The sequence below is a fragment of the Ruditapes philippinarum genome, unplaced genomic scaffold (assembly GCF_026571515.1).
Source record: "Ruditapes philippinarum isolate M1 unplaced genomic scaffold, ASM2657151v2 ctg591_1_1_1_1, whole genome shotgun sequence".
NCBI classification, from domain to species: domain Eukaryota; kingdom Metazoa; phylum Mollusca; class Bivalvia; order Venerida; family Veneridae; genus Ruditapes; species Ruditapes philippinarum.
The window spans coordinates 176,286-203,281 of NW_026859721.1; the positions used below are offsets into that span (position 1 = coordinate 176,286).

Below are 26,996 nucleotides of genomic sequence, written 5' to 3' on the forward strand. Positions count from 1 at the left end.
AGGTTTAAATACCAATGTGGTCAAAAGACAAGATACTACGAGTATATCTTTTTTTAACTGATGCCCTACACAAAGATGTGTCGGTTTCTCAACAACTGACAAACTTACGATATTTGGAAATCATGATAAAAATGTTAAAAATATTTTCTGATAGACAGAACAATGGATTGATAAGAACGAAACTGAATTTGAGACATAAACGTAAATCATGTCTGACATCGCTAGTTGTCAATCTACAAAATCAAAATTATTTTAAGTACATAAAGCAAATCATCTTTCATGTTTATAAGAAAAGAAGGACAGCAAAGTTTCTTTCCGTAGGTAAGAAGATAATTATATGAAAAATTCAATTATCAATGTTCATGTTTCTACATGATTCAGAAGTGTTTCAATGTTCAAACGGAATAAGTCGCGTTTCTCAAAATGATTGAGAATTATTTGTCTATGTGATATAATAAAACTACATACAGTCTTGAACAATGGCATAAACATTTAATTAGTAAAAATATAACCAAAGAAAGATTTATCTCTAACGTTACATGAAATAGCTAATGCATGCAAACGAATAAACTACCGAGTACACCAGTGCAATCAACTATGTGCACTCATGATTAATAAATATAACCGTTCTTCCATTTATGCCAGAAGAAAAACGGTGTGATAGTTAATAAATTTAACTTATAACTTATAAGATTATTTGATACAAACTGTCATAATAATTAGAATGTATATGTATCATGGATTATAGTTACCTCTTTTATGTATTTCCACAGACAAACACCGCCTGCAATAACAACTACAAGAACCACTATACAGACGGCGATTATGATAATAGCTGTAAAGTTAAAGAGAAAAACTTAAAACCACTCCTAAAATTAAAATTGTGCTATCAAACAGATCTATAATGTTCAGAGTATAATGTTTGATTTTAAAATACATAATCTATTAGCTTTACAGATAAATGAAAACGTATTGAATCATACGGATATTAGTATTTTATCATTATATAGATGTGATCAATTTTGATAATTCACATTTCTTAATGTTTTGATAATACCTTCCCTACCAATCTCATTTCAAAACTTAATGAATCACTTAAAAGCAAAAAATATTGCAATTACTTTTGTTGTTATCAATGGCACTGTCATCGTCACTTTCGTCTTCATCATAGTCATCAGGAGCATCAGTTTTGTCCTCTTTTTCAGCTGTAATTGAAATTCACAATTGATTTACCTGCGACCTAAAACAGGATTAACAAGGAAAGGTGCAAACCCCAGCATAGGACCACATGCAAAGTGCATAGCAGACCATTAATCAGGACATGGTACACGGGCAACAAACGTATGGGATGTTACTACAAACAATTAGGAAATCATACGAAACCTTCGACTCTGATTAAGATATTTATTATTATATAATTGATAAACAAATAGAGGTTTGATGCATGCTTTACGCGTTGAATGCTTTTAGAGTGTACAGTAAAAAAAATTTACTTTCTAATTTTTCTATGATTTTGAAACTGTGGTTATGTTTTACATCATAGCGGCAGTTGCATTGTGTTTTGCTTTGTTATATCCTAGCAAGCCTTATAAATATAAATCTTAGAATAGTTTTCATTACAAGTTACAAACCAACACATTCAGATATATTCGATGATCCGAATGTGGCCGTGGTATATCAAGATGGACAAGACAAGCACTAGGTCTAACCAATTAAAGGTTGATAAGTTCCGATTTCGCACTTTACTTTGATAACGTCCCAGTACAGTAATACTGATATAATTACACTAACTAATAAGTACCTAGAGCATATAGCTTAAACCGCCATGAAATCATGCCACACTTTTCAGTTAATTCGCTTTGAGTTTGACTTATGATATCAAAGTCACTAAAACAGCAAAGGAAATACCTCAAATAGAAAGGCTGTAAAGCTATTTTAAATGCGACTAGCATTATACGGCAAGTACTACTTACTACATAGCCCGTCCGCACTAGCATATCCGCTGGGACATGTGACAGTGCCTACAAAATCCACTGACGTATTTACAAGTGTATACTCGACACCGTTGGCAACAACTTGAAATACTGATTCTGTGTTGTTTTGCATAAATTCAATGGCTTCATTTAAAGAAGTGAGTGCCTCAATTAACTCAGTCATGGCAGACGTTTCTAAATAAATAAATTGATATATCTTCTTAAAACACTTTCATCTATTATATATATTTCAGATGCAACGCACTTATTTTTCCTGTAGTCTAGGGAAAGGTTTAAGTAATTGCAATATTTTGTTTATATTAAAAGGTAGTTTGAATATCATAGGCACAGTCCTCCTCCGTTTATCAAATGAAGATCTATTCGAAAGTAAACACTTGCGTATGCAATAGATAAATACAGAATCCATAAAGAAAGCCCAACACGGCAAAATTGAAAAACATCATGCATATAATGGAATTTCACGTTACCACTTGTCTTGTGTTGAGTGTATTAAAATTTGTGTCCATGTGTAAAAGGAAAATCAGATACTGATATCAGCAATAAACCAACCAATCGCCGAGAGACGTTTACAATTGTATTTAAGTACCTTTTTTATTTTTCAAATCAAGGCTATTTACACATAGATCAAAGAAAAAACAATTTATTCTAATTTTTACAAAAATGATATGCACAAAACCGCAGGCGAATCATAAGAATTATTCTTTATTTAATCATACCCGTTCCGTTAGAAAGATAACCTGCTATGTCTAAACTGCCCGTGTCAGTCAGTTTAATTTTAAACTGCACCATCAATGTTGTTGATACCGTTCTTCTTTTACGGCTTTTCTTGCCACTTATAACTGTAGTTGCGATTGTGCAGGTATTATTAGAAATACAGCCAACTCCAGATAATTTCCTTTCAACTGCCGCAGTAATATTGGTTTGGATTGATACGGGTATAGGCTGTGTGTACCGTACAGTTGCTTGTGTCCCCAAACTATCGGGTCGATTTAACGCTAAAATTAATTATGTTTTATTTGTTTAAAACAATTTTGAAACGCTTGATAAAAAGTGTAACAAATTGTAACCTAAAATGATGATAGTAGTACACTTTGCTGATAATAAATGGTGCAGATGTATTCGCAATTATTTCAATTGTAAATTAGAATCGATGCATATGAACGTTTATCCATAGACACGTTCATATGTACAACTCTACAATTTGTTTGACGAAAAATGTAAAGTAATATTACAATCAAATGCAAAAACAGAACGGGTTTCTTAAGCGAGCAGAATAAGTAAATCAAATCTTAATTTCCAGTGACTTTCGAAACAAAATAAGTGATACTAGTTTTCTAATAGGGGTTGTGTTTGCAAAAGGCTTAAAGGCTGAATGATGACTCTTACGAATGCAATCTGGAATCTTATCGGTTGGGAGCCATTCGTGACTTGTTGAATCACCACATGTATATTCAACAAAGTTTGTGTGTCCGTTCGCCAAAGCTCGACCAGAAACACAGGTCAAATTACATTTTTGTAAAGATGCTGATTCATTGTGGCAGTTGATTATCGTACCAATCTTTTTTCTTAACTGTATGCAAGCTGAAATGTATCGAGTCTTAATTGTTTCTTTATTTGAAATATAACTAGATTAAATTTCAAACAATAAGACATAGGATTTGATTCATGTGATTGCTTCTACCTCGTTTCTCTAGATTCTAATTATATCTTTACAATGTTTTCTAATTAACACATTTTGGACATATTTGCTTTTTCAGATTTTGTACAGATATCATATTTAATTTGATTGATTAAGAAAAAAATAATTTTTAAGTTTTTGTGGGAATCGTCTGGTTTTGTTTTTATCTTTATTTCAAAGTTATTTAGTTAGGATAAAACAAACCTCGACATGCTTGGGTATTACAAGTAATAATTTCTTTGGTATCTCCTTTACAATCTTTGCCATTTGGAGATGGAGTTGGATTGTTGCAATTCCTTGACCTAGAACTAAGACCGCCGCCACAGGTGACGCCACAACCGCTCCATTCACCCCAATGAGACCAGCCTCCATTCACTGTTTAGAAAGTAAAGACTTTATAAAATATATTTAAATACAAGTATCTTAAATTTAAAGAAGATTTAATCAATATTTTCTTAACACTTGATAACTAAATACAGTTGCCAAAAGTCTGAACTTCAATTGTTTTTGTGTTAAAATTCATTACCTATTAAGATAAGCAAAACATGATTTTGTTGAAAGTAAATTTTGCATAGCGAATGAAACATAGCATTGCAAGACGCTTACCTAGAAAATAACACAAAAAATTGACATAAATATTTAAATGATTCCAATCAGATTTCTTATTCCTAAGGAAGATTTTGGATTTACGTACCAAAACATTCAGATATATTCGATGATCCGAATGTGGCCGTGGTATATCCAGATGGACAAGATATGCACTCAGTCTGTCCAGTCAAAGGTTGATAAGTTCCTATTTCGCAATTTATACACTGGAAGTCAACAAGATATGTTCCAACTGGACACTGTGCTGATAAATTGAAAAAGAAAGATACAAATATTGTTTGTCCATTTATGTTTTACACTTATTCTCATACAAAATTGTGAAACGGACATAATGATAATTGCAAAATTCATTCTTTTGAATACATGTAGGTCTTACTTTTAATGATTTCGAAAGTTTAACTATTGAATGAGACAATTGTGAAATTTTTTACCGACTTTATAAAGATCGTCCTCTTTCAGTGCACGCTTCCATCGGTTTATTTATTAAAATATTCAGATTTTATAAGAAATTGATATGTTCACCTCGGTGATTTTGTAAGATAATTTATCCTTAAGAACAACAATTATAAACATTAATCAAAATAAAAAAGAGGAACTATTAAACCTGAATAATATACTTTTTTATGCAAAGATATCCTAAGAAAACGGACTATAAAACGATATTTGTATAATAAGATGCGGTAACTTTGATGTTTTATGTCCTTTATTATTAATGTTTACTTGCACTTTACTTTGATAACGTCCCAGTACAATAATACTGATAATACTAGATAGATTTATTTCGGCAAAGGAAGCATATACATAGTTGACAATATAACATAGGATAAAATAATGAGCATTATTAAATACTATATCACATACGAGTAAAACTATGACATGCTCACCAAAACCAAGGATAACACAAAAAAGGGCAAAAAGCTCTTATTTCCATTGTGGTCCTTTGTATTGGCGGCATGACATAGAGAGGCAAACCTAAATATAATCATGTTTAAAAATACTAATAAATCATAAAAATGTATATCACAGTCAAATCTTGAGTTAATGATACTCTTGTTTACAGCTAGGATTTAAAACACATTACTAAAATTGTAATAAGATAAATAGCAAACAATTTAAAATCCTGAGCCGAAAAATATAAAAACATGTTTAAAAAAAAACTTTAAATACTGTTCATAAGATGGCTTTTGATGGCAACCTTAAAACTTTGTAACCTGTTGATCTCCGTTAACTTTACAGGTAAATCATTCCATAATTTAATACCAGAGAAAGCAAAGGATTTAGAACCCTGGCCTTTGACCTTAGGTAGACAATATCCACCCTTTTGACTAAGTCTTGTACTATAATTATGAATGGAATCTTGTGAAATAAAGTGTTCAGACATGTAATCCGGAGAAAGGCCATTTTTTATCTTAAAAACATGACACAACATTATCTGTTCAACTCTTTTGTGGACCGGTGACAAGTTAAGGGACTTAAAGTGGGATGGGTCAATGTGGGCTCTGGAGTCCAAGTCAAGTACAAATCTCATTATGTTGTTTTGACAAGTTTGTAACTTATTTTTTAAAGACTGTGTCAAGCTATTATACCAAACAGAGCATGCGTAATCATAGTGACACTGAATAAGAGACATAACCAGAAGTTTCTTGGTATGCTGAGTAAGAAACTCTTTCTTGTGGTAAAGAAATTTTAACCGAGAGTTGGCCTTCTTAAGAACAGACTCGACCATGGCGCAAAATGACAGATTTTGGTCTATAGTAATCCCAAGATACTTGATAGATGAAGTTGATTCAATGGATGTACCAGAACAGGTTATATGCAGGTTAGATTGTGACCTAAGCTTTTGCCTGGACCCAAATAAAATTGAATACTAGTAATAAGTCCTAAAGCATATAGCTGAAACCGCCTGACTTTTCAATTAATTCGCTTTGATTTTGACTAATGATATCATAGTCACTAAACCAGCAAAGGAAATACCTCAAATAGAAAGACTGATAAGCTATTTTATATGCGACTATCATTATACGGCAAACACTACTTACTACATAGTCCATCCGCACCAGCATATCCACTAGGACATGTAACAGTACCTACAAAATCCACTGAAGTATTTGCAAGTGTATACTCGACGCCGTTGGCAACAACTTGAAATACTGATTCTGTGTTGTTTTGCATAAATTCAATGGCTTCATTTAATGAAGTGAGTGCTTCAATTAACTCAGTCATGGCAGATGTTTCTAGATAAAGACATTGATATATCTAATTAAAACACTTAGAACTATGTAGGCAATTTCATATATTATATAAATTTCAGATGCAACGCACTTATTATTCCTGTAATCTAGGGAAAGATTTAAGTAATTGCAACATTTTGTTGTTTATATTAAAAGGTAATTTGAATATCATAGGCACAGTCCTCCTCCGTTTATCAATTGAAGATTTATCCGAAATTAGACACTTGCATGTGCAAAACGACGTGCATATACATGAAATTACACATGACCACTTGTCTTGTGTTGAGTGTGTTAAAGTTTGTGTCCATGTGTATAAGGAAAATCAGATACCGATATCTGCAACATAAACCAATCGCCGAAAGACGTTCTATGATGTCAATGAGAAAGAGATGCCTTTCGGCTACAATAGTTTCTTAGAACATTTTTATGTTTTCAGTCAACGTTTTTTACCTTTGGATCAAAGTTACAACAAAATATTCTAAATGATAAAGCATGATATGCCAGACCTTAGACATGAAAAAAGTGAAAAGGATTGATACAGAAAAATTCTTCATTTTATCATACCTGTTCCGTTAGAAAAATAACCTGCTAGGTCTAAACTGCCTGTATCAGTTAGTTTTATTGAAAACTGCACCGTCAATGATGTTGATGTCGCTCTTCTTTGACGACTTTTGTTGCCATTTGTAATTGTAGTTGCCATTGTACAGGCATTATTAGAAACACAACCGACTCCAGATAAATTACTTTCAACTGCTGCAGTAACTTTCCTTTGGATTGATACGGACATAGGCTGTGTGTACCCCACAGTTGCTTGTGTCCCAAAAAAGTCAGGTCGATTTAACGCTTAAATTAAAAAAAATTGTTTTCTGAAATGTTTGATTAATCTTATAACAAAATTCTATGCTAAGATATATAGTACACTATTTATTGAGCTGTAATTTTAATTGCACGTGCATGTGTTTCACTTGTTAATAATTTAAAATCGACCAACTTGAACGTCTTTCAAATATACAACTCTTCTATCTGTTTGATGGAAAGTGTAACGAAAAACTTACCCATATGTAAAAAAATCAAAAAAATTAAAAAAAATCATAATAATAAAAAAATAAGGCTTCTTAATCGTACATTAAGTCTGAACCAAATCCGAATTTTCAGTGTCTTTCGGAACAAAATAGGTGATGCTAGTTTTCTATGGTATTGTGTTTGCCATAGACTTAAAGGCAGAATGATGTCACTTACGAACGCATTCTGGAATTTTATCAGTTGGAAGCCATGCGTGGTTTGTTGAATCACCACATGTATATTCAACAAAGGCTGTTTGTCCATTTGCCAATGCTCGATCAGGAAGACAGGTCAAATTACATTTCTGTAACGTTGCTGATACATTGCGGCAGTTGACTATTGTACCAAACTTTCTTTTTAATTGTAGGCAAGCTGAAATGTATCGAGTCAATACTAAACATTTGGCTTAATAAATTTGACCGAAAAAGTAAATAGGTGTTGGTTCGTGCGGTTGCTTCTAGCTTTTATTTCGAAATGTATATTTTATATATGCATTTTTCTGATTTAACAAGTTTCTACAGGTATTTATTAGGTTTGTCCAAATACATCTTGATTGATCAAGAAATGGCTTTTTGTGGTAAATATCTGTTTTTAGTATTCATTTTGCCAAAATAAGGAAATTAAAGAAATCATACTTCTACAAGCTTTGGAATTACAAGTTATGGATTCTTTGGTATCTCCTTCACAATATTTGCCATTTGGAGATGTGTTTGGATTGTTGCAATTCCTTGATCTAGAATTAAAACCACCGCCACAGGTGACGCCACATCCGCTCCATTCACCCCAATGAGACCAGCCTCCATTTACTGTTTAGAAAGCAGAAATGGTATATTAAAGTGCATCAGTATCTTTAAGTTCAAGAGAGATGCAATCAATAGATTCTTAATACTAGAGAACTTAATACTAAAGCTAAATGCCTTGCACTTGCATTGCCCTTTTTGTGTTGATACTCATTGTATATTAAGATAAACACAAGATGTTTTAAAGCTGAAAATATAGAGTTTGCATGATAAATAAAACATGAAATTTTAAGACGCTTATCCCAAAAGCACACATTTAATGACAAATAACTTTAAAAAAATATTTTTCAAATCGGATATCTAATTCCTTAGATGGATTTTGGATACCGTTGAAATATGTAAATTCGTATTTGCACCTTACATAGTTATTTTAAGATAATCTCACCCGGAGGTATGTCACAAAACACTCCACTATATCCGTTATTACAAGTACATCTATACGTTCCATTGCCTGACTGACATTAACCTTGAATACACTGGTTATTTATGCAATAATCTGGTGGTATATTACATAACTCCCCTGTCATTCCTCCGTTGCAAATGCATAAGAATTCGTTTACCATGTTTACGCAAGTATGATCCCCACACGGATTGTTTGCACATTCGTCAAGCGCTAGAAAATAAATTGTATACTGAGTCTCATACTTTTTTGTACTGTTAAGCATCTGTTTTTTCACAATGTTTGGATGTGATTTTAAGTTAACCTTTCATGCATTTAAAGAAGTAATCAATGATACAGTGCGTGAATTTCTTAAATAAGTCTTAAAAAGTTATCATTTACACTATTCTTTCCACTTTGCATGCTTGAATTGATTGAGTTTCCCACTCACGGTCGCATGAGGTTGGTGTTATTATAGCAATGCCGTCTTTAACATTTGGTAACATTTCTGTCATTGAAAATACTTCATCGGTGTGTTTTACTGCGCATGTCTGAGATAATGACGTAATATCATCTTCACTTAGTGCACGACTATACAGAACCAATCCCGAAACATACAACCCTGTAGTTAAGAAAATAGTTAAGTTGAAAAACGCGACCAATACTTATTACTTTGGTAAAACGTTAAATAAGGCTTAATAGTTTATATTTTGTAAAGATTTTAGGACAATAGAAAAGTAAGTTTGAGAAACGCGTAGCAGCAAACACATATATTATGAATTAATGAATACATACTTTGACATGAAATGAAAAAGTCATTTGTCGTAACAAAAAATACTACATTATTTTCTAAATATCATTTCCTTTCAAAAATATGTGTAATTATATGTATATGTTTTACAACAGCCCTTCACATTGAATTTCTTTTATAAATATTTTATTTTGTTATAAAAATAAAAGTATAAAACATTTCACAGCTATTCATCAATACAGAATATATTCAGGATATATATAAAATCATTTGGAATAGAAAGAGACCAACCATTAGAATTAGCAATTAATTCAATAGTGCCATCCGAAAATGTCCGAAATGAATCAATAGTAATTCCCGCCTCATCCACTTCCAATGACCCTGCAACGTATAACTGCAATGTGCTGGATGCAATATCAATTTTTACAACCACATGAGTCCAATGGGTGGATGACAACCTTGCACTAGTTAAGGTAACATAACTGAAATAAGGGAAAGTAACCCTTTATTCCATTACAAAATAGTGAAATAAATTTTTATATATTTTGTGAGAGAATGTATATAAACAATTATGTTCGCACGTAAACATTTTTCTGTTAATTAAATGACATAAGCCATAAGTTAGCCACAAGATTATTATACTGCAGAGTGCATAGTTGAATTGTGACAAAACGTTTGCAAAATTTTAACTGACATTTCCAGGTCCAATTTTAAGTCGGCATATTTGATAAGATTCTGTCTTAAATAAGAAATGAGCCTTTACCCTGATTCAACTTGTATCGAGATTTCACTTTCTACTCGCAGAGTTGCAATATCGCCGTTGGAATCACCAATGTATATTCTCACATTTTCATTAATGTCATCATGTACTTTCAACCAAACAGACATTGAAAAAATCGACATTTTGTCAGTTTTGAAAGACCCAATGCTAGTCCTATCGGCTAAGCCATATACGAATACATCAAAGAAGTCGCAATCATCGGCAGAGATACTGCTTGTTTTATTAGTGGCTTTTCCAGCTGGACATGAGAGGCAGCTAGATGTACCCTTTTCCGATTGGTAAGTACCGATTTGACAAGCTGAGCATGGTTCCATAGTTGTACTGGAAATATATCCAGGGTTGCATAACTCTGTGAAAGACAAGTATTGTAAAAAATAATTTGAAATTTGTTGCAAGTCTGAAAATATTATGAATATTTTAGAAATAAACTATGATATATAATTGTACTTTTAAGTTTAATAATGAGTTTTGGAGAGATAATTCAAACAAATGGTTCATATAAAGTATAATTGTATTGAAAAGATTGTTTTACAAAGACATTGAAATGTTAAATTTTTGACGATAATGATCTGTTATCACCTAAATTTATTACTTTGTAAGTTTAAGAGGTTGGGTAGGGGCGTACATAGCCAAATGATTGAGGTATTCGACTTCAAACCACCTGCCCTTTACCACTGGAGGTTTGAATCACAATAGGGACGTTGAATGTTTTCATGTGAGGAACCTATCAGACTTTTTTCAAATCTGCGGAGTGGCGTGTTATGATAAATCATGCACTAGCGGTATTTATGCATGAAAGTATTCGGTAGTCTTACGTTTAGTCATTTATTTTTGTATTAAGATTCCGTTTCATTGATTATTAATTTTTGTATAAATATTTCGTTTTGTTTTGTCATTTATTTTTGTATTAAGATAACGTTTTGTTATGGTATTTACTAGCAAGCGGAATGAATTGAAAGGGTTTTTCTTATTATGAACTGGACCGTCAAACGACTCCAATGCATGCATGACTTTGTCTTATAATGCTTGCTTCCTTTCCCTTTACGTAGATTTCAGATCGTTACCAATCATCAAGGAATTGATTTCTGTTATGTTCGTAACTGTTTTAAAAATAGAGAGAGAATTGAAAGTCCAAAACGCAAATTTGAAAATGTTGCAAGTTCGGGTTGAGCCTGCTCATGGACGTATTGAAAAATGCAAGTAACCATCAACGCCTTCCCCGCCTAGCACCAGCTAAGGCGGTCTTCAATTTAACCATGAAATAATATATATTTTGATATAAAAAGAAAAGAAAAATAGAAACATCCGCAGATGCGTATTTTCGGCGGTTATAATGGAAGCGTCAATGTGACACGTATGCGCCAATGCATTAAAACGCGGCGTAAAGTACCCACGTGAAATGAACGATAAAACAATAGTTATGGTTAGGCACAAGCAATAACTTGTTTAACTTAACATCTGTAACTAATAAAACGGCAAGTAAACTTACTAATGCACTTGCTAATGTCTTTTGTGCCTGTAGATAATGTACTGTAGCCTTCCGGACACATATCACATTGGCTAGCTCCTTCGTGGTTCATATATTCCCCTTTCTTACAGAACTCACAGTTTCCTGTGGACGAATCCATGTAAAAACCAGGAGGACAAGGCTCTGTAAAAAGTTTAAAACATACTGGATATATAACATTAAGTATTTTACTTAAAGGGAGATGGTTATGTTACAAGGACATGGTTAAATCAAAACTTCATGTAACTTTGGTGCTTTGTGCCAGAACAGACTTCCACCTTTGTTATTTATGTAAATGTCAATCTATTTTGCACTACAACATTTTATTAATTAATTTTCTAAGTAACATAAACTGATTTCAAACGCCATGGAAATAACGCATTAGGAATTATATATTACCATAATAATGCTTGTAACGGAAAATAAACTTATTGAAAACAGTATGTTTAGAATATTCATAAAGGTGATCAGTCAGAATCAGTATATAAGTACACCGTTATATTTATATGGTACAATGATACTAAAAATTTATAATATCGTAAGTCTTACTACATGACAAAGTTCCTCTATCAACTTTGTATCCAGGATTACAAAATAAATCCGCGGTTCCCCTCTGCACACCATCATCAGGTAACGTTAAATCCGTTATGTTATGAATAACTCCATTGTAAGCATCTTGCTCTATTTTATTTGCAATACTGTTCAGGTCACTAAGAATATTAATATAAGCGTCCTGTAATGACTCATCACCCTGTATCCATCTTTTCATAATATTGAAGCTTATTAAACCATAAGCATTTCGTTTGTATATTATATGTGAAGAGGCAGATTTCCGTTTTCTACTTGCAGTTTCACCGCAGACGACATCTAAATTTTCTATTTTGCATGTGTTGTTGTCGGGACATATAAAATTGTCGACATCAGCTTCTACTCCGGATAAGTAGACTAAAACCTGTTCTTTTATCTGTGTTTTTGTATCATTGTCATTACAGTCTCCGTCATAGTACAATTCCATAGGTAGATTTAACCAAGGTAGAATCGAAACTGCAATAAGAACAAGAGGGCCATGATGGCCCTAGATCGCTCACCTGACTAATCAAAATCATCCGAACAATTACCTAGACAAGCATTCTGACCTAGTTTCATGACAGGTGAGTCAAAAATGTGACCGCTAGATTGTTAACAGGGATTATCCATATTTGAGCAGTGTGACCTAGATTTTTACCCTGGTGACCAATATTCGAACTTGACCTAGAAATATCAAAACAAACTTTCAGACCTATTTCCAGGATACTTGGATCAAAACAGTAGCCACTAGAGTATTAACAAGATTTTTCTATTTTTTAGCTCCGGTGACCTTGTTTTTCATGCGAAATGACACATGTTCGAACTCATCTGAGCAATTACCTAAACAAGCATCCTGACCAAGTTTGATGATAATTGAGTCAAAAATGTGACCACTAGAGTGTTAACAATGTTTTCCATATTTGGGCGGTGTGACCTAGTTTTTCATTTGAGATGACCCATGTTCGAACTTGACCTAGAAATCATTAAAATAAACTTTCAGACCAATTTACAGGATATTTGGATCAAAACAGTAGCCACTATAGTGTTAATAAGATTTGATGTAACTTGACCGCTAGAGTGTTTACAAAGTTTTTTCTATATTTAGCTCCTGTGACCTAGTTTTTCATCCGAGATAACCCATGTTCGAACTCATCCGAGATATCACCTAAAAACGTCCTGGCCAAGTTTGATGATGATTGAAGCAAAAATGTGACCACTAGAATGTAAACAAGGTATTTCTATTTTTAGCTCCGGTGACCTTTTTTTATCCGAGATGACCCATGTTCTAAATCATTTGAGCTATCACCTAGATAAGCATCCTGACAAAGTTTGATGATGATTGAGGCAAAAATGTGGACCGCTAGAGTGTTTAAAAAGTTTTTCTATTTTTAGCTCCTGTGACCTAGTTTTTCATCAGAGATGACCCATGTTCAAACTCATTCGAGCTATCAACTAGATAAGCATCATGACCAAGTGTGATGATGATTGAGGCAAAAATGTGACCGCTAGAGCGTTAACGAGGTTTTTCTATTTTTAGCTCCAGTGACCTAGTTTTCATCTGAGATGACCCATGTTCAAACTCATCCGAGCCATCACTTAGACAAGCATCCTGACAAATTTTGATGATGATTGAGGAAAAGATGTGACTGCTAGAGTGTTAACAAGGTTTTTATATTTTTAGCTCCTGTGACCTAGTTTTTCATCCAGGATGACACATGTTCTATCTCATCCGAGAAAAACAATATATAGTATCATCTTCCCCTTCTGACAGAAAATGATTTCTTCTTTAAAAATATTAGGCTCTATGCAGCATCCAATTATTGAAAGTTTTATTAATATGAAAAAAATCGTTAAAAGAAAAATTGTCCAAGGAACAAAAAGTCAGATGCAAGTAGTATTCATAAGATCATTTTATGTTTATTAACGTTTTTATTGCAAAATAGTTTCTATAGCAGCAAATGATCTACAAATTAATTTCAAATTGTTTGTTTGTTTTGTTTGTTTGTTTTGGGTTTTACGTCACAGCACAGTATAGGTCGTATCGCAACGTGCCAGCTTTACTGGTGGAGGAAGACCTCAGGTGCCCTTCCGGGCATTATTTCAGGCACGAACGGGCACCTGAGTAGAACCACCGACGTTCCGTAAGCTAGCTGTATAGCTTCGTCACATGAAAGAATTCAATTAATTTCGAATAGGTGATAGATAAGTGAAAAAAACAAACAAAGAAGTTCGGAACAAACATTTACAATTTGAATATGTTTTTTATTGAATGGCTCACCAACCTATACAGTCAGGAAAAGCGTCTAAGGGATACCAATTTCCACTATCTTGACAGGAGAGTCTCCCTGTGAATTGTGTTCCCACAGACGGAATATCATATCCTTTTTGACAAGACATGATGTGAAGAGGTCGAGCGTTTATAGAGTCAGTCGTTAAACTTCCATGTGTAGGCGGTTCGACAGCGGGACATTCCACAACTGTAGTGCATTAAAAATGGAATGAACAAAGATGTTGAATGAATTTTCTTCCGAATAATGGCCTGATAAAATTTCTCAGATTCATAGACAGTTCTTGATTTCCGATGCAAATCAATTTTACGTTTTTTATACTTTGTCTTACTATATTAAGAAAAATGAAACACTCATCGGAGATGTAAGATGAAAATGTATCAAATTATATATTCGTATTTAAACTAATTGTTTGTTATCCTATTACGCTCAGCGTGAATTGCGGAATCAATAGCAAGGAGACAGATTAAACAAAGTACCTTCACAGAACGGTTGGTGTTCAGATCCCCAGCTCCATTTACCTTTGTCAGTATTTCCATCTTGTTCACAAGTTACAAGATTTGTTCCATTTAATGGCAAGTTAAGATCACAGTCAAGTAAACAGGAAACACCATTATAAAATGACGTATCGCTGCAGTTGTACATCATGAAACGGGGGTCATATAAAGCATCCGTAGGACCGGTGGCACATTTAATCACTAGATGTAAACACAAGCATAATATGCCTCTCATTTCAATTCTTATTATGTCATTCTATAAACAGGTCATAAATTGAGTGCAATTAACATATGTTTTAATCAAATAAATCAATATAATATATAATTTTTGTCCTTGTAAAACTATATTAGAATTTAAAGACAATCCATAAGCTATAAATGAGCAAAATAAAAGAGAAAATATAACCGAAAATCTTACTTTTATAACACCAATGCAATGTTAAATGACGCAGCTCTAATTTTAAACAGTCATTGTAACCGCGGTAAAAATGATTTACGAGGGGTGTTCAAATATGAATGTTATTCAGCCGATATCTCGCTTTTAACCACGTTTTGCACAAACTGTGTGCATGTATCGCATAGATGATTGCGTAAGTTCTCAATTGATAAAATACGAGTAAATGTGTAAACCAGTTCAGTCTAGCTTTGACAATAGCTCGATTTACCTTATCTACTCGTGTATACTAAAGCTAAAATTGAAAAACTGAACAAAAACGGTCCTATATCATGAACCGCTGTATTATTGGTGTACGGACGAAAGACATTTTTAATGAAATATGTCGTGTTTATAGGACCAATGAACTTTCTTATTTATCACATATTATCACTGGCGATGAGACGTGTGTTCACCTTTATGAGCCAAAGCGAAAGATACACACACTATGAGCGTCAACAACGTCGTGCATGTAATTTTCTTTACCAATCAAGGTCCTGCCATTCGAATTGCCGTACCAAAGAGTAGATCTGTAAGTGCCAAGTTTTACCGAAGCAGGATCCTTCATAAGTTAAAGAAATATTTCAAAAACCGTCGACCATTCACTTGTCTTTGTGGTGTCAGGTTGTTGCATGACAATATTTCCGACGCTCAAAAAACTGCTTGAAGAAAATATCAAACGCGAAATAATCTCGATTTGGCTATGTTCCGGTGTCTGAACAGTATGTCTCGAAAAGATTATGAAAACGCATTTTCAAATTAAAACTTAGTATATTTAATGGTAGTTAGTATTTTGAAGGATTAAGATAATTATTTTGGCAATGTTTGTTAAGCACTTCTTATAATTAACCCAGTTTCATTCATATTTGAACCCCCCCCCCTCGTATTTACCTTTAACTTCCAGAACTAAAGTACATTCAGAAAGTGCTGGGAATGAGTTACCAGCTCTGTCTGTGACTTTATAATTCACCGGATGTAAACCCTCAGACAAAATGCTTCCTAGTGCAGGACCAGATGTTTGTATTACGGAAGGATGCGCATCAACGTTATCAGTAGCCGTTGGAACGGCCCATGTGACAGATGTTTCAAAAGTTCCACGATCAGCGTAGAATATTTGAAGGTTTTGGCAAGTTATGACAGGGGGGATATTATCTGGCGGATAAAAAATAGATATATTGAAGGACTATAAAATACATTTAGTTATCTTTTACATAGGAATAGATATCTCACGGGCTATAATGTTAAATGAATTAATAAAACTTAATAAGCATCTGTTTAAGTACACTTACAAAACATTTTGAAACAAATTAAATAAATATTTACTGAAAACAAAATCGTTCTTAAAAGATACTCGGCCGTAGTTTACCTGAGTTAATCATTGCTTGGAAATGTTTGTTGTTCTAATTATAAATATGATAAAGAATACTACCAGTGCTTATTAACGAACCATACGTTCTGCAATTCTAAATATATTGTTAGCAATATCTCTCTATTTTTATGTATATTTAACTATAAAATAAATACTAATTCAGGATTAATTTGTTATGGTTCACGCATGACATATAATAGCAGAAATGATGACAAATATTTCGCAAATATACCGTGAGTCATGGTGAAAACAAATAGTATTTTACTGAAAATAACCAAAAATAGAAAAACACACACCAACGCATCTGACACCGTTGCTTTTGACAGACCATGTCTTATCCGATCGACATGTCATTTTCGGTGGTCCTTTTAAATTATATCCGTCGTTACAAGATATCCGACAGACATCGCCAAATTTATGATTGGTATTGTTGCACTTTACAATTCCATTAGCAATGCTAAATGGAGTGTTGCATGGTTTCCCTATAAAGATAAAAAGTATTCCATAACGATTTGTATAGTAATAAGGTACAAAACAAATAAAGTTGTTAGAGATAGAATCTGATAACTGATCCAAAGCAAACCAAAATCAAATTTATACATTTAGAATTCGTATTACATTTTGGAACAAAATGCATGCTTGCGTAGGAATACTCAGGAAAATTAAGGACATATAAAATATTTTAAATATCAAAATGATCTTATGAACTCAAATCGCGCTAAAATGACATGTCTTTAAAATCCATGTATGAATTACTGCATTTATTCTATATATTTTGGGTTTGAAGCGTAAATATATCTATAATCATATATGTTAAACGAAATTAAGAAGCCAACAGAATCATCAATTAGTTTTAAAACAAGTTTTGTGACTTAAACAAACCCTGGAAGTTGCAATAACAGATATTGTGGATATTGTATGATTAAAACAAGTCCAAGTCATTCATTTCAGATGTTGTTTAACACCTGTTCACTGTGACATCTATTGTGAAATCTTAAAGCTCTAACGTAACCCAAATGGGTAAGGTTACAGGGTGTTCAATAGCCATGAAATCCTGAGGGTCATTTTGACTAAGTTTTACTGACTTCAAGGCCCAATCCCCATGATTTTAACAAAATTTGACCCTCCAGTTAAAATCCTGAGGGTCAAATCGGGCTTTTTGGAAATTTGAAGGGTCGAAGAGTCATTTCAAGGGTCAAATGGACACCCTGGGTTAGAAAACCATCATTTAATACTTTATAATGAGAAGAGTATTGTTCCTGTCAATGCCTTGTGTATTTATTTTGCGGACATTTACAGAATAATGAATGAAAAATTCAAAACGAAGAAATGAAAAATTTGCCTGTGTCTCCCTTTAAGTCTTTTATTTAACAATTTGATGATATTTTAATATTTGATTTGTATGGTTGTTTCTTTCTTTTTTTCAAGAATTCTATAAACATCATAGATAAAAAATATATAATAAAAAGGAATTAACATTACTTTTACATATTGGTAAATTATCCCACGTTTCGTCCTGCTGACATATCGCCATGCTACTGCCAACCATTTCGTATCCTTCAAAACACTCAAACGTACACCCTCCACCATATATATAACCGTCCAAACACAAAACTTTCCTTCCATTAGTTGGTGTATGAGGTTCCGTACATGTCAAGTCTTAAATAGAACACCAATCATTATTACTCATTGATAGATTCACCAACCCTTGTACGACCCTTGTGCGATTTGGAGAAAACACATACGGTTTTGTAAATAAAAGTACAATATAATAATATGATAAAATATCCAGAATTTAAAATAATTTTTATATGCATCCTGCCTAAGTTTATGGTTATCAAGCATTCTTTTCTATGGAACACTTTCGGATGAACAATGTGGTTCAAGTTATTAAGAAATTTGTCTAAGAGACCGTCCAAACTGACAGCATTCATGTCAACGAGGAAAATATACAATATTCTGGCAAGCATTTAAAATAAAGAAAGTATTTACAAGATTGAGAGCACAGTGTGCAAAAGAAACGGTAGAATAACTGTAACGGTAACTGAACGATAACTTGTGACAAAACCAGGGGATTTTACTACTAAAGGCTAGAAAGACGCATAACTAAACACACTTTTCTTATTTACAATTTCTTATTATCCTGATCTAAGTTTGTATGACTGTTCACTGCACTCTGAAAGGCACAGCTTTCTGGACGCTGTTTTGCACAGCAGACGACGACTTGAAATGAATTTTACCAATGCCTTTTGGGTTAACCAAAGGAGGAACTACTACGAGGTATTTAAAAGGTGAAAATGCATTCGTTTTCATCTTAACAATTTTGAATAAAAAAAACAGAGTAAACTGTGGGTTTTTTGACCATCCATTTCGTATGGGACTTTTTGAATAACACTTGTATAATTGATTTTGAACTTTGATAATACAATTTTACTGTTTACCTCCAAAAAAATTAAAAGTATTTATGCACTTGATTATAATGGTATAAGCATATTCACTTACATTTAACTATAAACGAAAATCTGCATGTGGCTGTTAGTTTATGGCCGTCTTTGGCAGTATAGATGATGTTATGACGCTGCCCTCCTTTTGGTAATCCTTTAAACCAACCTCCCTTTAAAACACCGCCAGTCTGTTTATTTCTATAATGTTAAATGTTATTTATACATTTATCTTAGTTCTGAAGAAAGTTGCACTATAATGTTCAACTAAATTGATATTTTTGTCATAATGAAATTAATTGGACCTATGGAAAGATAAACTAATCGATAATGTCAAAAGTATTTGATAAAAATTTTAGGCAAATTGAAAAATACTTATGCCAATAATGCAATTGCAGAATTGCTTAAAACTAAAAGAAAAAACATTATCATTTCTAAATTTCAATTTGTCTTAATCTGCTTGACCAAACATCGTAACGAAAAAAGAGTCTTTGCCGCCAGTTTAAAAAATAAGAAACAAGATCAAAAAGTTTACAGGCGACATCAGGTCTCTTTTCATATCAATACATTCTGACCTGGGTCGGGTACTGTATGCTCAAATTTCTATCTTTTGATATTTAAATCCCTTAAACGTATGTATTAAATAACAAAAAAAAAATACGAAATGATTTCTTTGTCATCCGTTGCAGTAGGATCCGTCCAAGTCACTTTTACCGTCGTCTGTTTTCTCTCGGCTATATAAAGTTTTTTAATATCTGGGGGAGGACATACTGTATATTTTGGTGGTTTCAGCTCTTTAGGAGTTACCCCTATAGCAATAAAAAAAAAATAAAAAAAGTTTTAAATGACAAAACATTACATACGAAATAATTTCTTTTGTCGTATGTTACGGTAAAGAGAAATTAAAAAAAATTAATGAGTTTGTTCTTGAGAAACAATAAAACTGCTGTTATAAAACATTGAAAACACCTGTTAAAGGGACTGCACTAAGGTTTCATTTACCATAGAAAGGACATATTTTGATATGAAACTTCTTGTAAATGTAAGTATTTATATATCTTTGAGAACAAAGATATATGTGCCTCTTTGTTTTTTTAACCATGTTTTTTTCTTAAAAAACAGACAATGTACAAACAGACAAAACTATATTCAATTTCCAACACTTACTTTAAAGAAAGAAGCTCAAATGATTAATTATTCATTATCACTGTAAGATTATAAACATTTATAAATACAAGTTTGGCTCGCGTTGATAGATTCAATTTTCTTCGTAATTGCTGTCCCTCCCCAATTAAACATTTCATAATTGATATGATTTATGTTCAAATATATGTGAATATGTGCACCATTAAAAATCACATAGTGTTCTTTATCAAAATTGCAGGTAAAGATAGTTATGATGTATACATTTAAAAACTAAATTTAAATGCTGAAAAACAAAACCATTCAAATAACTTACTTTGTCTTTCACATGATTCTAAACTACAATAAATAAGTGTAGCTAAACCTGCAAACAGTCCAATAAGAAAAAAAAATCGTTTTGGTCGCATATGAGAGTCTGGCACTGAAAAATAAGCATTAAGTAAAATTTAAATTTAAGTGATATTATGCTCATTTCATCATTAATTCACTATATACATTTATTTCAAATGATTGATTATTTAAATGCTAAATGACAAACAGTTCCTACATGAAATGTTTAGACTAAAATATTGATCTATGTAAAAATTATATTTTAAGAAACGCTCGCTCAATCGCTAGTTCCGAACCAAATTTTCTTCTTGTGATTCTTTATCAAACTTGAATATTAACATTTTTACGGTGTAAACAAAAATTCTTTAAGTAAACATACATGAGAAATATAATCAGTTTTGACTAATTTTTTTTCTTCTATATGATAGTTGGTGCAAAACTAGTTTTTATTTACAGTTTTTCAAAAAAAAAATATTTTTTTACAATAAATAAGTTTTTTAAATAAAGGTTTAAAACTGGAAATTTCAAAATGCTTCATGAACGCTCAAAGGCAAGTTATATGAAGTTATATTTTTTCTCCAAACTCAACATTTAAACTATTAGAGTAAAGAAATAGCAATGTCACTTATTTGTTTTCTATATCTTATTATACATAAGTGTTTCTTGTTGTTTTTTTTTTGTTTTTTTTTTCAAATCATTTACTAGTACATAAAAATCTCGTAAATATAAAAAGTAAATAAAGCACAATAAGCATCTGACCTGTTCCTTTTGAAGGTTTCCAAGACCCTTCTACGCAATGGTATTGAATAACTGTTTCATTTTTCGTCAAATGGCAAAGCGAGTTATTTGGGAACAAATATCTGCCAAATCTTCTTTGAAATGTAGAACACTGTATAGTGTCTTCTTCATTATGGTAAGGTACCAAGTCTTTTAAATCGCAGACATTCAATGGTATTAATGCCTGAAAGTGTATACATTTATTAAAAAACATTTACTGAAAAATATATTTAAGGTATGACCCCCGCCTTATTGCTATTATAAAGAACTGTCGAAAAGTTGACAACATAGGTCATTTATATGCCTTAAAGGATACATGTTTACAAGTTATGGGCTTTTTTCTGAACTAAACAACTATGAACAATTTAATCTAAATGGAATGAAAACTTCTGGCAGTACCATAGTACATTTTCTATTTGAATCTGAATTTTGATATAAGAGTGATAACCAGAACTTTTATTAGGTTCTATCCTAAACATGAAATGACACTAAGTCAACAACATGGTCCGCAAAATGTTATGTGGCTATCGTAAAATTGCAATTTATGATACACCTTTTGGCGGATGAAATTCTATGAAACTAACCAATACTTTTAAAATGCAAACATGTATATGAGAAAAATGTATAATCTTATAATGTGATTACTGCTGCTTTTCCCATTATGATTGCACCTGTAAGAGACTTTAAAATTATTCAACACAGGAAATTTTCGTCTGAGTTAAAAATGATCATACACGTTCTGTTAACCAATTTCAAGGAGAACCCTCGATAATGTTGGTATAACTTTTGGTCCAACCCATTATATTTATGCTTAAGATGATGATGTTAGATTGTATAAATTTAACATGTACAAAATATACAAAAAATATTATTTAACTAAACAAACAAATTCCGAATGACGTGAATACTGACCTTTTATCCTCCTTCTTCAAGAATTAGTAGATTGTTATTACCGTGCATAATTAATAGAAATGCAGATCAATGTTTTATATGTTTTTCAACTCGTTTTCATACGATGACAAATAAAATGATAACATTCTGTCAGGTCGTGCAAGGAATAACAAAACACGTGTCGTTAAATTACAAAAAAACCTACTTTGATACAATAAAGTTGTTTTGGTTGATGTGTTTTGAATAGCACATGGCTACAAAAAACAGCTTTCATCTAATCAAATGTGTTAGTATTAAATAACGCCTTAATAGGCAAAGTCCGCCATAACACAAAGTGGAATCCAAGCTTTGGGCATAACTTGTGTTCTTTATAAAAAAAGTAAGAGTAAAAAAATAAAAACGACGATGAGTCCATAATTACTAAAATTATTCTTTAGAAAGTTATTGTTCTTGTTGAGTTTTCTACATCGTATCTTATATTCCTTGTCTTTTTTAAGCATTTTTGCTATCGTGGTTAAATTGATAAAACATTTGAAAAGCAACTGCTTCTTGAGATTTCAGGAAAGATTAAATTGCAAATTAAAAGGGCAGCAATTTGAGAATGTTCTATACAATTCCGTATGAAATTTAAGATTTATTAACATGATTTAATTGATATCTGATTGTATTCCAATCTTTTATGTTTTCGTTACTACAAACAATAAAAAGACACGTGTACAGTTGAATTTACGACAAGACATCATGGCACTTGTTGCAATCAAGAAGGGTCTGGGAGCAGCTACGTTAAAACATCGGCCGCGAGCATCCTAGGTGTATGTTTACATTGACCTAAATTTAGCATATTGTAGCACAAATGATTTTACATAGTAGAGGTTTAAATGCATGCGGCTGTTTATCTTTTTTACACCGGAATGCATAAAATTTATGTATCTTTATTTTGCAGATATATGCTTCTGATTGGTATAGCTGAGATTGTTTTAATCTGCCAACAGTGAATTTTGACCCACCCAAAATACACGTATTTGCAAAATTGACTACGCCCAGATGGGTGTCATATACTTCAACAAAAGCAGTGCTTTTCAACTAGATATTTTTAGCTGAATACTTTGACTCAAGTGAGCAAATTAGTGTTATATTAACCCTTTTGAAACAGGTTATACGCATTGCACATCATATCTTTAAAGAAATTTTGACTTATCTTAACTTTCTTCACACAATGCATAAGTTCATGTTAGAGTATATCATCATGCAGCAATAAAAGTCTGTCATTAAAGAAGGACTTTTTGTTTTGAATAATGTATCATAATTGTTTGTTGTGATGAAAATCGTATCATAGTTCCTTATTTTAAAGTATATAAATTTCAAGCAAAGCGTTTAACTTGTAAACTAGTATAGTGCGGATAGTAATTAAACGCTAAACCTATCCTCATAAAAATGGTCGATCCGTGCACGACACATTGCAAAATCTACATGATTATACCAGTACAAACGAAACTAATGCACTTGTTTTGTTACAATAACTGTAAACATGGAAAAAAGGGATACTATATCACTTTAGCACGCGCCGTTAGACTCGTGTTTGAAAATATTTAATTATTAGCATAATTAAACACCATTGTTAATTTTAATTACCAAACAATGAATTGTGTCACTATGATAATTGGTAAAAACTTTTGCATTATTCATTCTTTTTTGCTGAATTAATGAATTTATTCATCATTTATTTATTTTACCTATTTATTTATCTTTATTATAATCATTCCCTGGGGTGTGTGTGGTGGGGTTGGTGTTTTCCTTTTTCTTCTTCGGTTATTTGTTTGTTAAATCCAAATTGTTCAACTATATTTTCCTGACAACAACATACAGGTAAAATGATACCTTAACCTTTTGCAGGGTTTAAATCATAGCCATTATTCTTTCAAGCACATAGGTTTTTATGCAATTCTAACATTGATTACAGAATTATTTCTTATTAAGCAATTTAAACTTAAACTGCTACTAACGATATAAAGTGTATAGGGCTATATAATATTATTATCAAATAATAATTGTTTGAATTTTGAAAACAGGAAATAATTCCAAAATACCTGTATGAAGAAATGTGTTTTTACAAATCCTTTAGAGCGATTGGTAAATGCAATTCCTTGTTTATTTAACATTGTTGTAAATGTTTGTTCTGCAAGCGTTTTTTTTTCTTTCAGAAAACATCATGTGTGATAAAAAAGCGACTTTTATTCTGCAAAGTTTTCGAGAATCGACCATAAGAAAGTACCTAATTTCCCATTCAAAATAATAATCTATTCGACATAGCCTTATACCCTTTATTAAAACACAAAATTCCACTTGAGATTTAAAAGGTGAAACATATTAATTTAAAAGTGATTGTTTGATCACTTACTTTTATTTCTATCCTTTTAATGTGTTCTTTACTTCCAACAATTGAAGCATACATACACAGGATTGTAAAAATCCAGATAAGAAATTTACAACAAGACATCCTGGCGTTTGTTGACACCAAGAATTTTCTTTGTGTACTAGTTTCTTTTTACACTCTCGTGTAATCATCGGCAGTGAGTATATATGCGTTTTACTTATCAGTGGAGTATGGTGTCTTAGTAACGCCATGCTGTGTTTTCGCGTTCTTGCTACGAAAAATATTACCTTAGACGTATATTCGTGTTTTCTGATTCTCGACATGTAAAAACTAAAATACGACAAAATAAACTAAAATATGGCACAGAAACGTTTCGAGGTTTTTCCTTCTATATTTTTTTCTTTGAATTTATTTTTTTGCATATTGACATTTCATAGTTTCGCATTTCCGCACTATTATTTCTTATGCCTTGTTGAATTTTCGAAATTTTGCATGTTCACTTAGCGGCATCATTACTATTTTACATCTTCGCGTTATGGTTATGAGCGTGCGTATTTCTCATACAAAAAAGAAATAGGATAGCTCTCAGTTGAAAAGTATGCGCGCATCAACTTGTAGAACCGGAAAAAAACATGCGACAAAGCAAAATTACAGCGACAAACAAATATTAAACAAAAATATGACTTTCACGTTTCTAGATTGTTTGATTTATTATTGTTGTTTGTTGGTGTATTTTTGTTTGGTGTTTTTGAATGTAATGTGGAAACACAACGCATGTGTCGTACTGTCCCCCTTCTTTGTCACCATCCCTTCTCATTTTCGAGTTTGACTTTAACGAATATTCGTTTGTACGCAGTTTCGTATTTTTTGGCGAAAATATGACATGGTGAAAATCACCCACCATAATAAAGTAAAACTGTCTCTTATAAACCTTGAGACAGTATTGCATGCTGGGAGAATATATCAAACGTAACTGTTGTTTACACACTAGAAGTTTAAATGAATGCCGATGCATTGTAGACATTTCCAAGACATCTTGCCAGGTGACGTTTCTATTTAACAGAAATGCTATAAGTCTTTGATGGTTGCATTTTAATTAATATTTTACATGCTTTTTCTTAACTATTTCAAACACAGATAATGATATCAGATTCAGATAGTTTCATCCTAGAACTTCTTTATCTGCAAATACTTAATTAAGATATTGCCTAAATGAGTACAGCCTGCCATGTGGTCATGTGGAATTACAACTCGTACAGAATATGCTAGGAATAGTATTGGTTTCTAAATCTACATGTACTCTGCTTGTTTCTAAATCTATATGTACTCTGCTTGTTCTACATGGTATGTCTAAATTCTTCATGTACTATATAGAATGTACACTCTACATGTTCTGTCTAGTATCTACATTTACTGTCTAGTATCTACATTTACTGTCTAGAATCTACATGTCTAGAATCTACATGAACTTTCTAGAATCTACAATCTACATGTATTGTCTTGAATCTTCATTTAATCTTCATTTACTATCTAGAATATACATGTACTGTCTAGAATCAACATGTACTGTCTAGAATCTAGAATCTACAATATACATGGACTGTCTGGAATCTACATGTACTTCCTAGAATCTTAATGTACTATCTAGAATCTACACTGTCTAGAATCTACATGTACTGTCTAGAATATTCATGTACTATCTAGAATCTACAATCTACATGTACTGTCTAGAATCTACATGTACTGTTTAGAATCTACATGTACTGTCTAGAATCTACATGCACTGTCTAGAATCTACATGTACTATTTAGAATCTGTATGTAAATGTAAGCAAGTTGACAAAGCAGTAGGTCCAGATGGTATAAGTAATAGAGTTTTACGCGAGGCTTCTCATGAATCATCTTTCCCCTTGTGTGACTTATTCAATGCTTCTCAAAGTTCCAATCACATGGAAAAAGGCAAATGTCACTGCAGTTCACAAAAAGGGCGATTCATCTCTCCCAAATAACTACAGACCCATATCACTTTTGAACACTACAGAAAAAGTATTTGAGCGACTTGTATTTAAACACATCTTTAACTTCCTTAAAGTTACTA

The 26,996-nt window shown here is 32.3% G+C and overlaps 2 protein-coding genes across 2 annotated transcripts; both read right to left on the minus strand.

The window, feature by feature from the left end:
- Window positions 1-221: 221 nt before the first annotated feature.
- Window positions 222-8,819, minus strand: LOC132757620 (signal peptide, CUB and EGF-like domain-containing protein 1). The gene is made up of 12 exons (XM_060748942.1): window positions 8,813-8,819; window positions 8,207-8,377; window positions 7,749-7,943; window positions 7,074-7,352; window positions 6,318-6,512; window positions 4,367-4,522; window positions 3,877-4,047; window positions 2,711-2,989; window positions 1,974-2,168; window positions 1,122-1,205; window positions 753-835; window positions 222-233 (listed from the first exon to the last, which is right to left on the minus strand). The coding sequence occupies exons 1-12, from the start codon at window positions 8,817-8,819 to the stop codon at window positions 222-224; spliced, it is 1,827 nt and encodes a 608-aa protein (XP_060604925.1).
- LOC132757627 (sushi, von Willebrand factor type A, EGF and pentraxin domain-containing protein 1-like) lies at window positions 7,755-25,082 on the minus strand. The gene is made up of 18 exons (XM_060748950.1): window positions 24,924-25,082; window positions 21,617-21,818; window positions 20,844-20,948; window positions 20,046-20,193; window positions 19,446-19,585; window positions 18,426-18,602; window positions 17,240-17,425; window positions 16,466-16,726; window positions 15,124-15,342; window positions 14,639-14,833; window positions 12,339-12,833; window positions 11,772-11,933; window positions 10,265-10,631; window positions 9,793-9,983; window positions 9,202-9,372; window positions 8,757-8,984; window positions 8,207-8,377; window positions 7,755-7,943 (listed from the first exon to the last, which is right to left on the minus strand). Exons 1-16 carry the CDS (start codon window positions 25,020-25,022, stop codon window positions 8,833-8,835), a joined length of 3,270 nt encoding a protein of 1,089 aa, XP_060604933.1. The 5' UTR covers window positions 25,023-25,082; the 3' UTR covers window positions 7,755-7,943; window positions 8,207-8,377; window positions 8,757-8,832.
- Window positions 25,083-26,996: the final 1,914 nt, after the last annotated feature.

Bases quoted from the DNA above. Each gene is read 5' to 3' on its own strand.
- LOC132757620 (XM_060748942.1), bottom strand. The intron at 7,944-8,206 runs GTATGATTTCTT...GATACATTTCAG, and splicing joins TAATTCCAAAGCTTGTAGAA to CTTGCCTACAATTAAAAAGA. The intron at 836-1,121 runs GTAATTGCAATA...TTAACTTTACAG, and splicing joins TGCCATTGATAACAACAAAA to CTATTATCATAATCGCCGTC.
- LOC132757627 (XM_060748950.1), bottom strand. From the start codon at position 25,022: ATGTCTTGTTGTAAATTTCTTATCTGGATTTTTACAATCCTGTGTATG. The intron at 20,194-20,843 runs GTAAGTTATTTG...TTATTGCTATAG, and splicing joins AGAATCATGTGAAAGACAAA to GGGTAACTCCTAAAGAGCTG. The intron at 9,373-9,792 runs GTTGGTCTCTTT...TCTTAACTACAG, and splicing joins ATTAATTGCTAATTCTAATG to GGTTGTATGTTTCGGGATTG.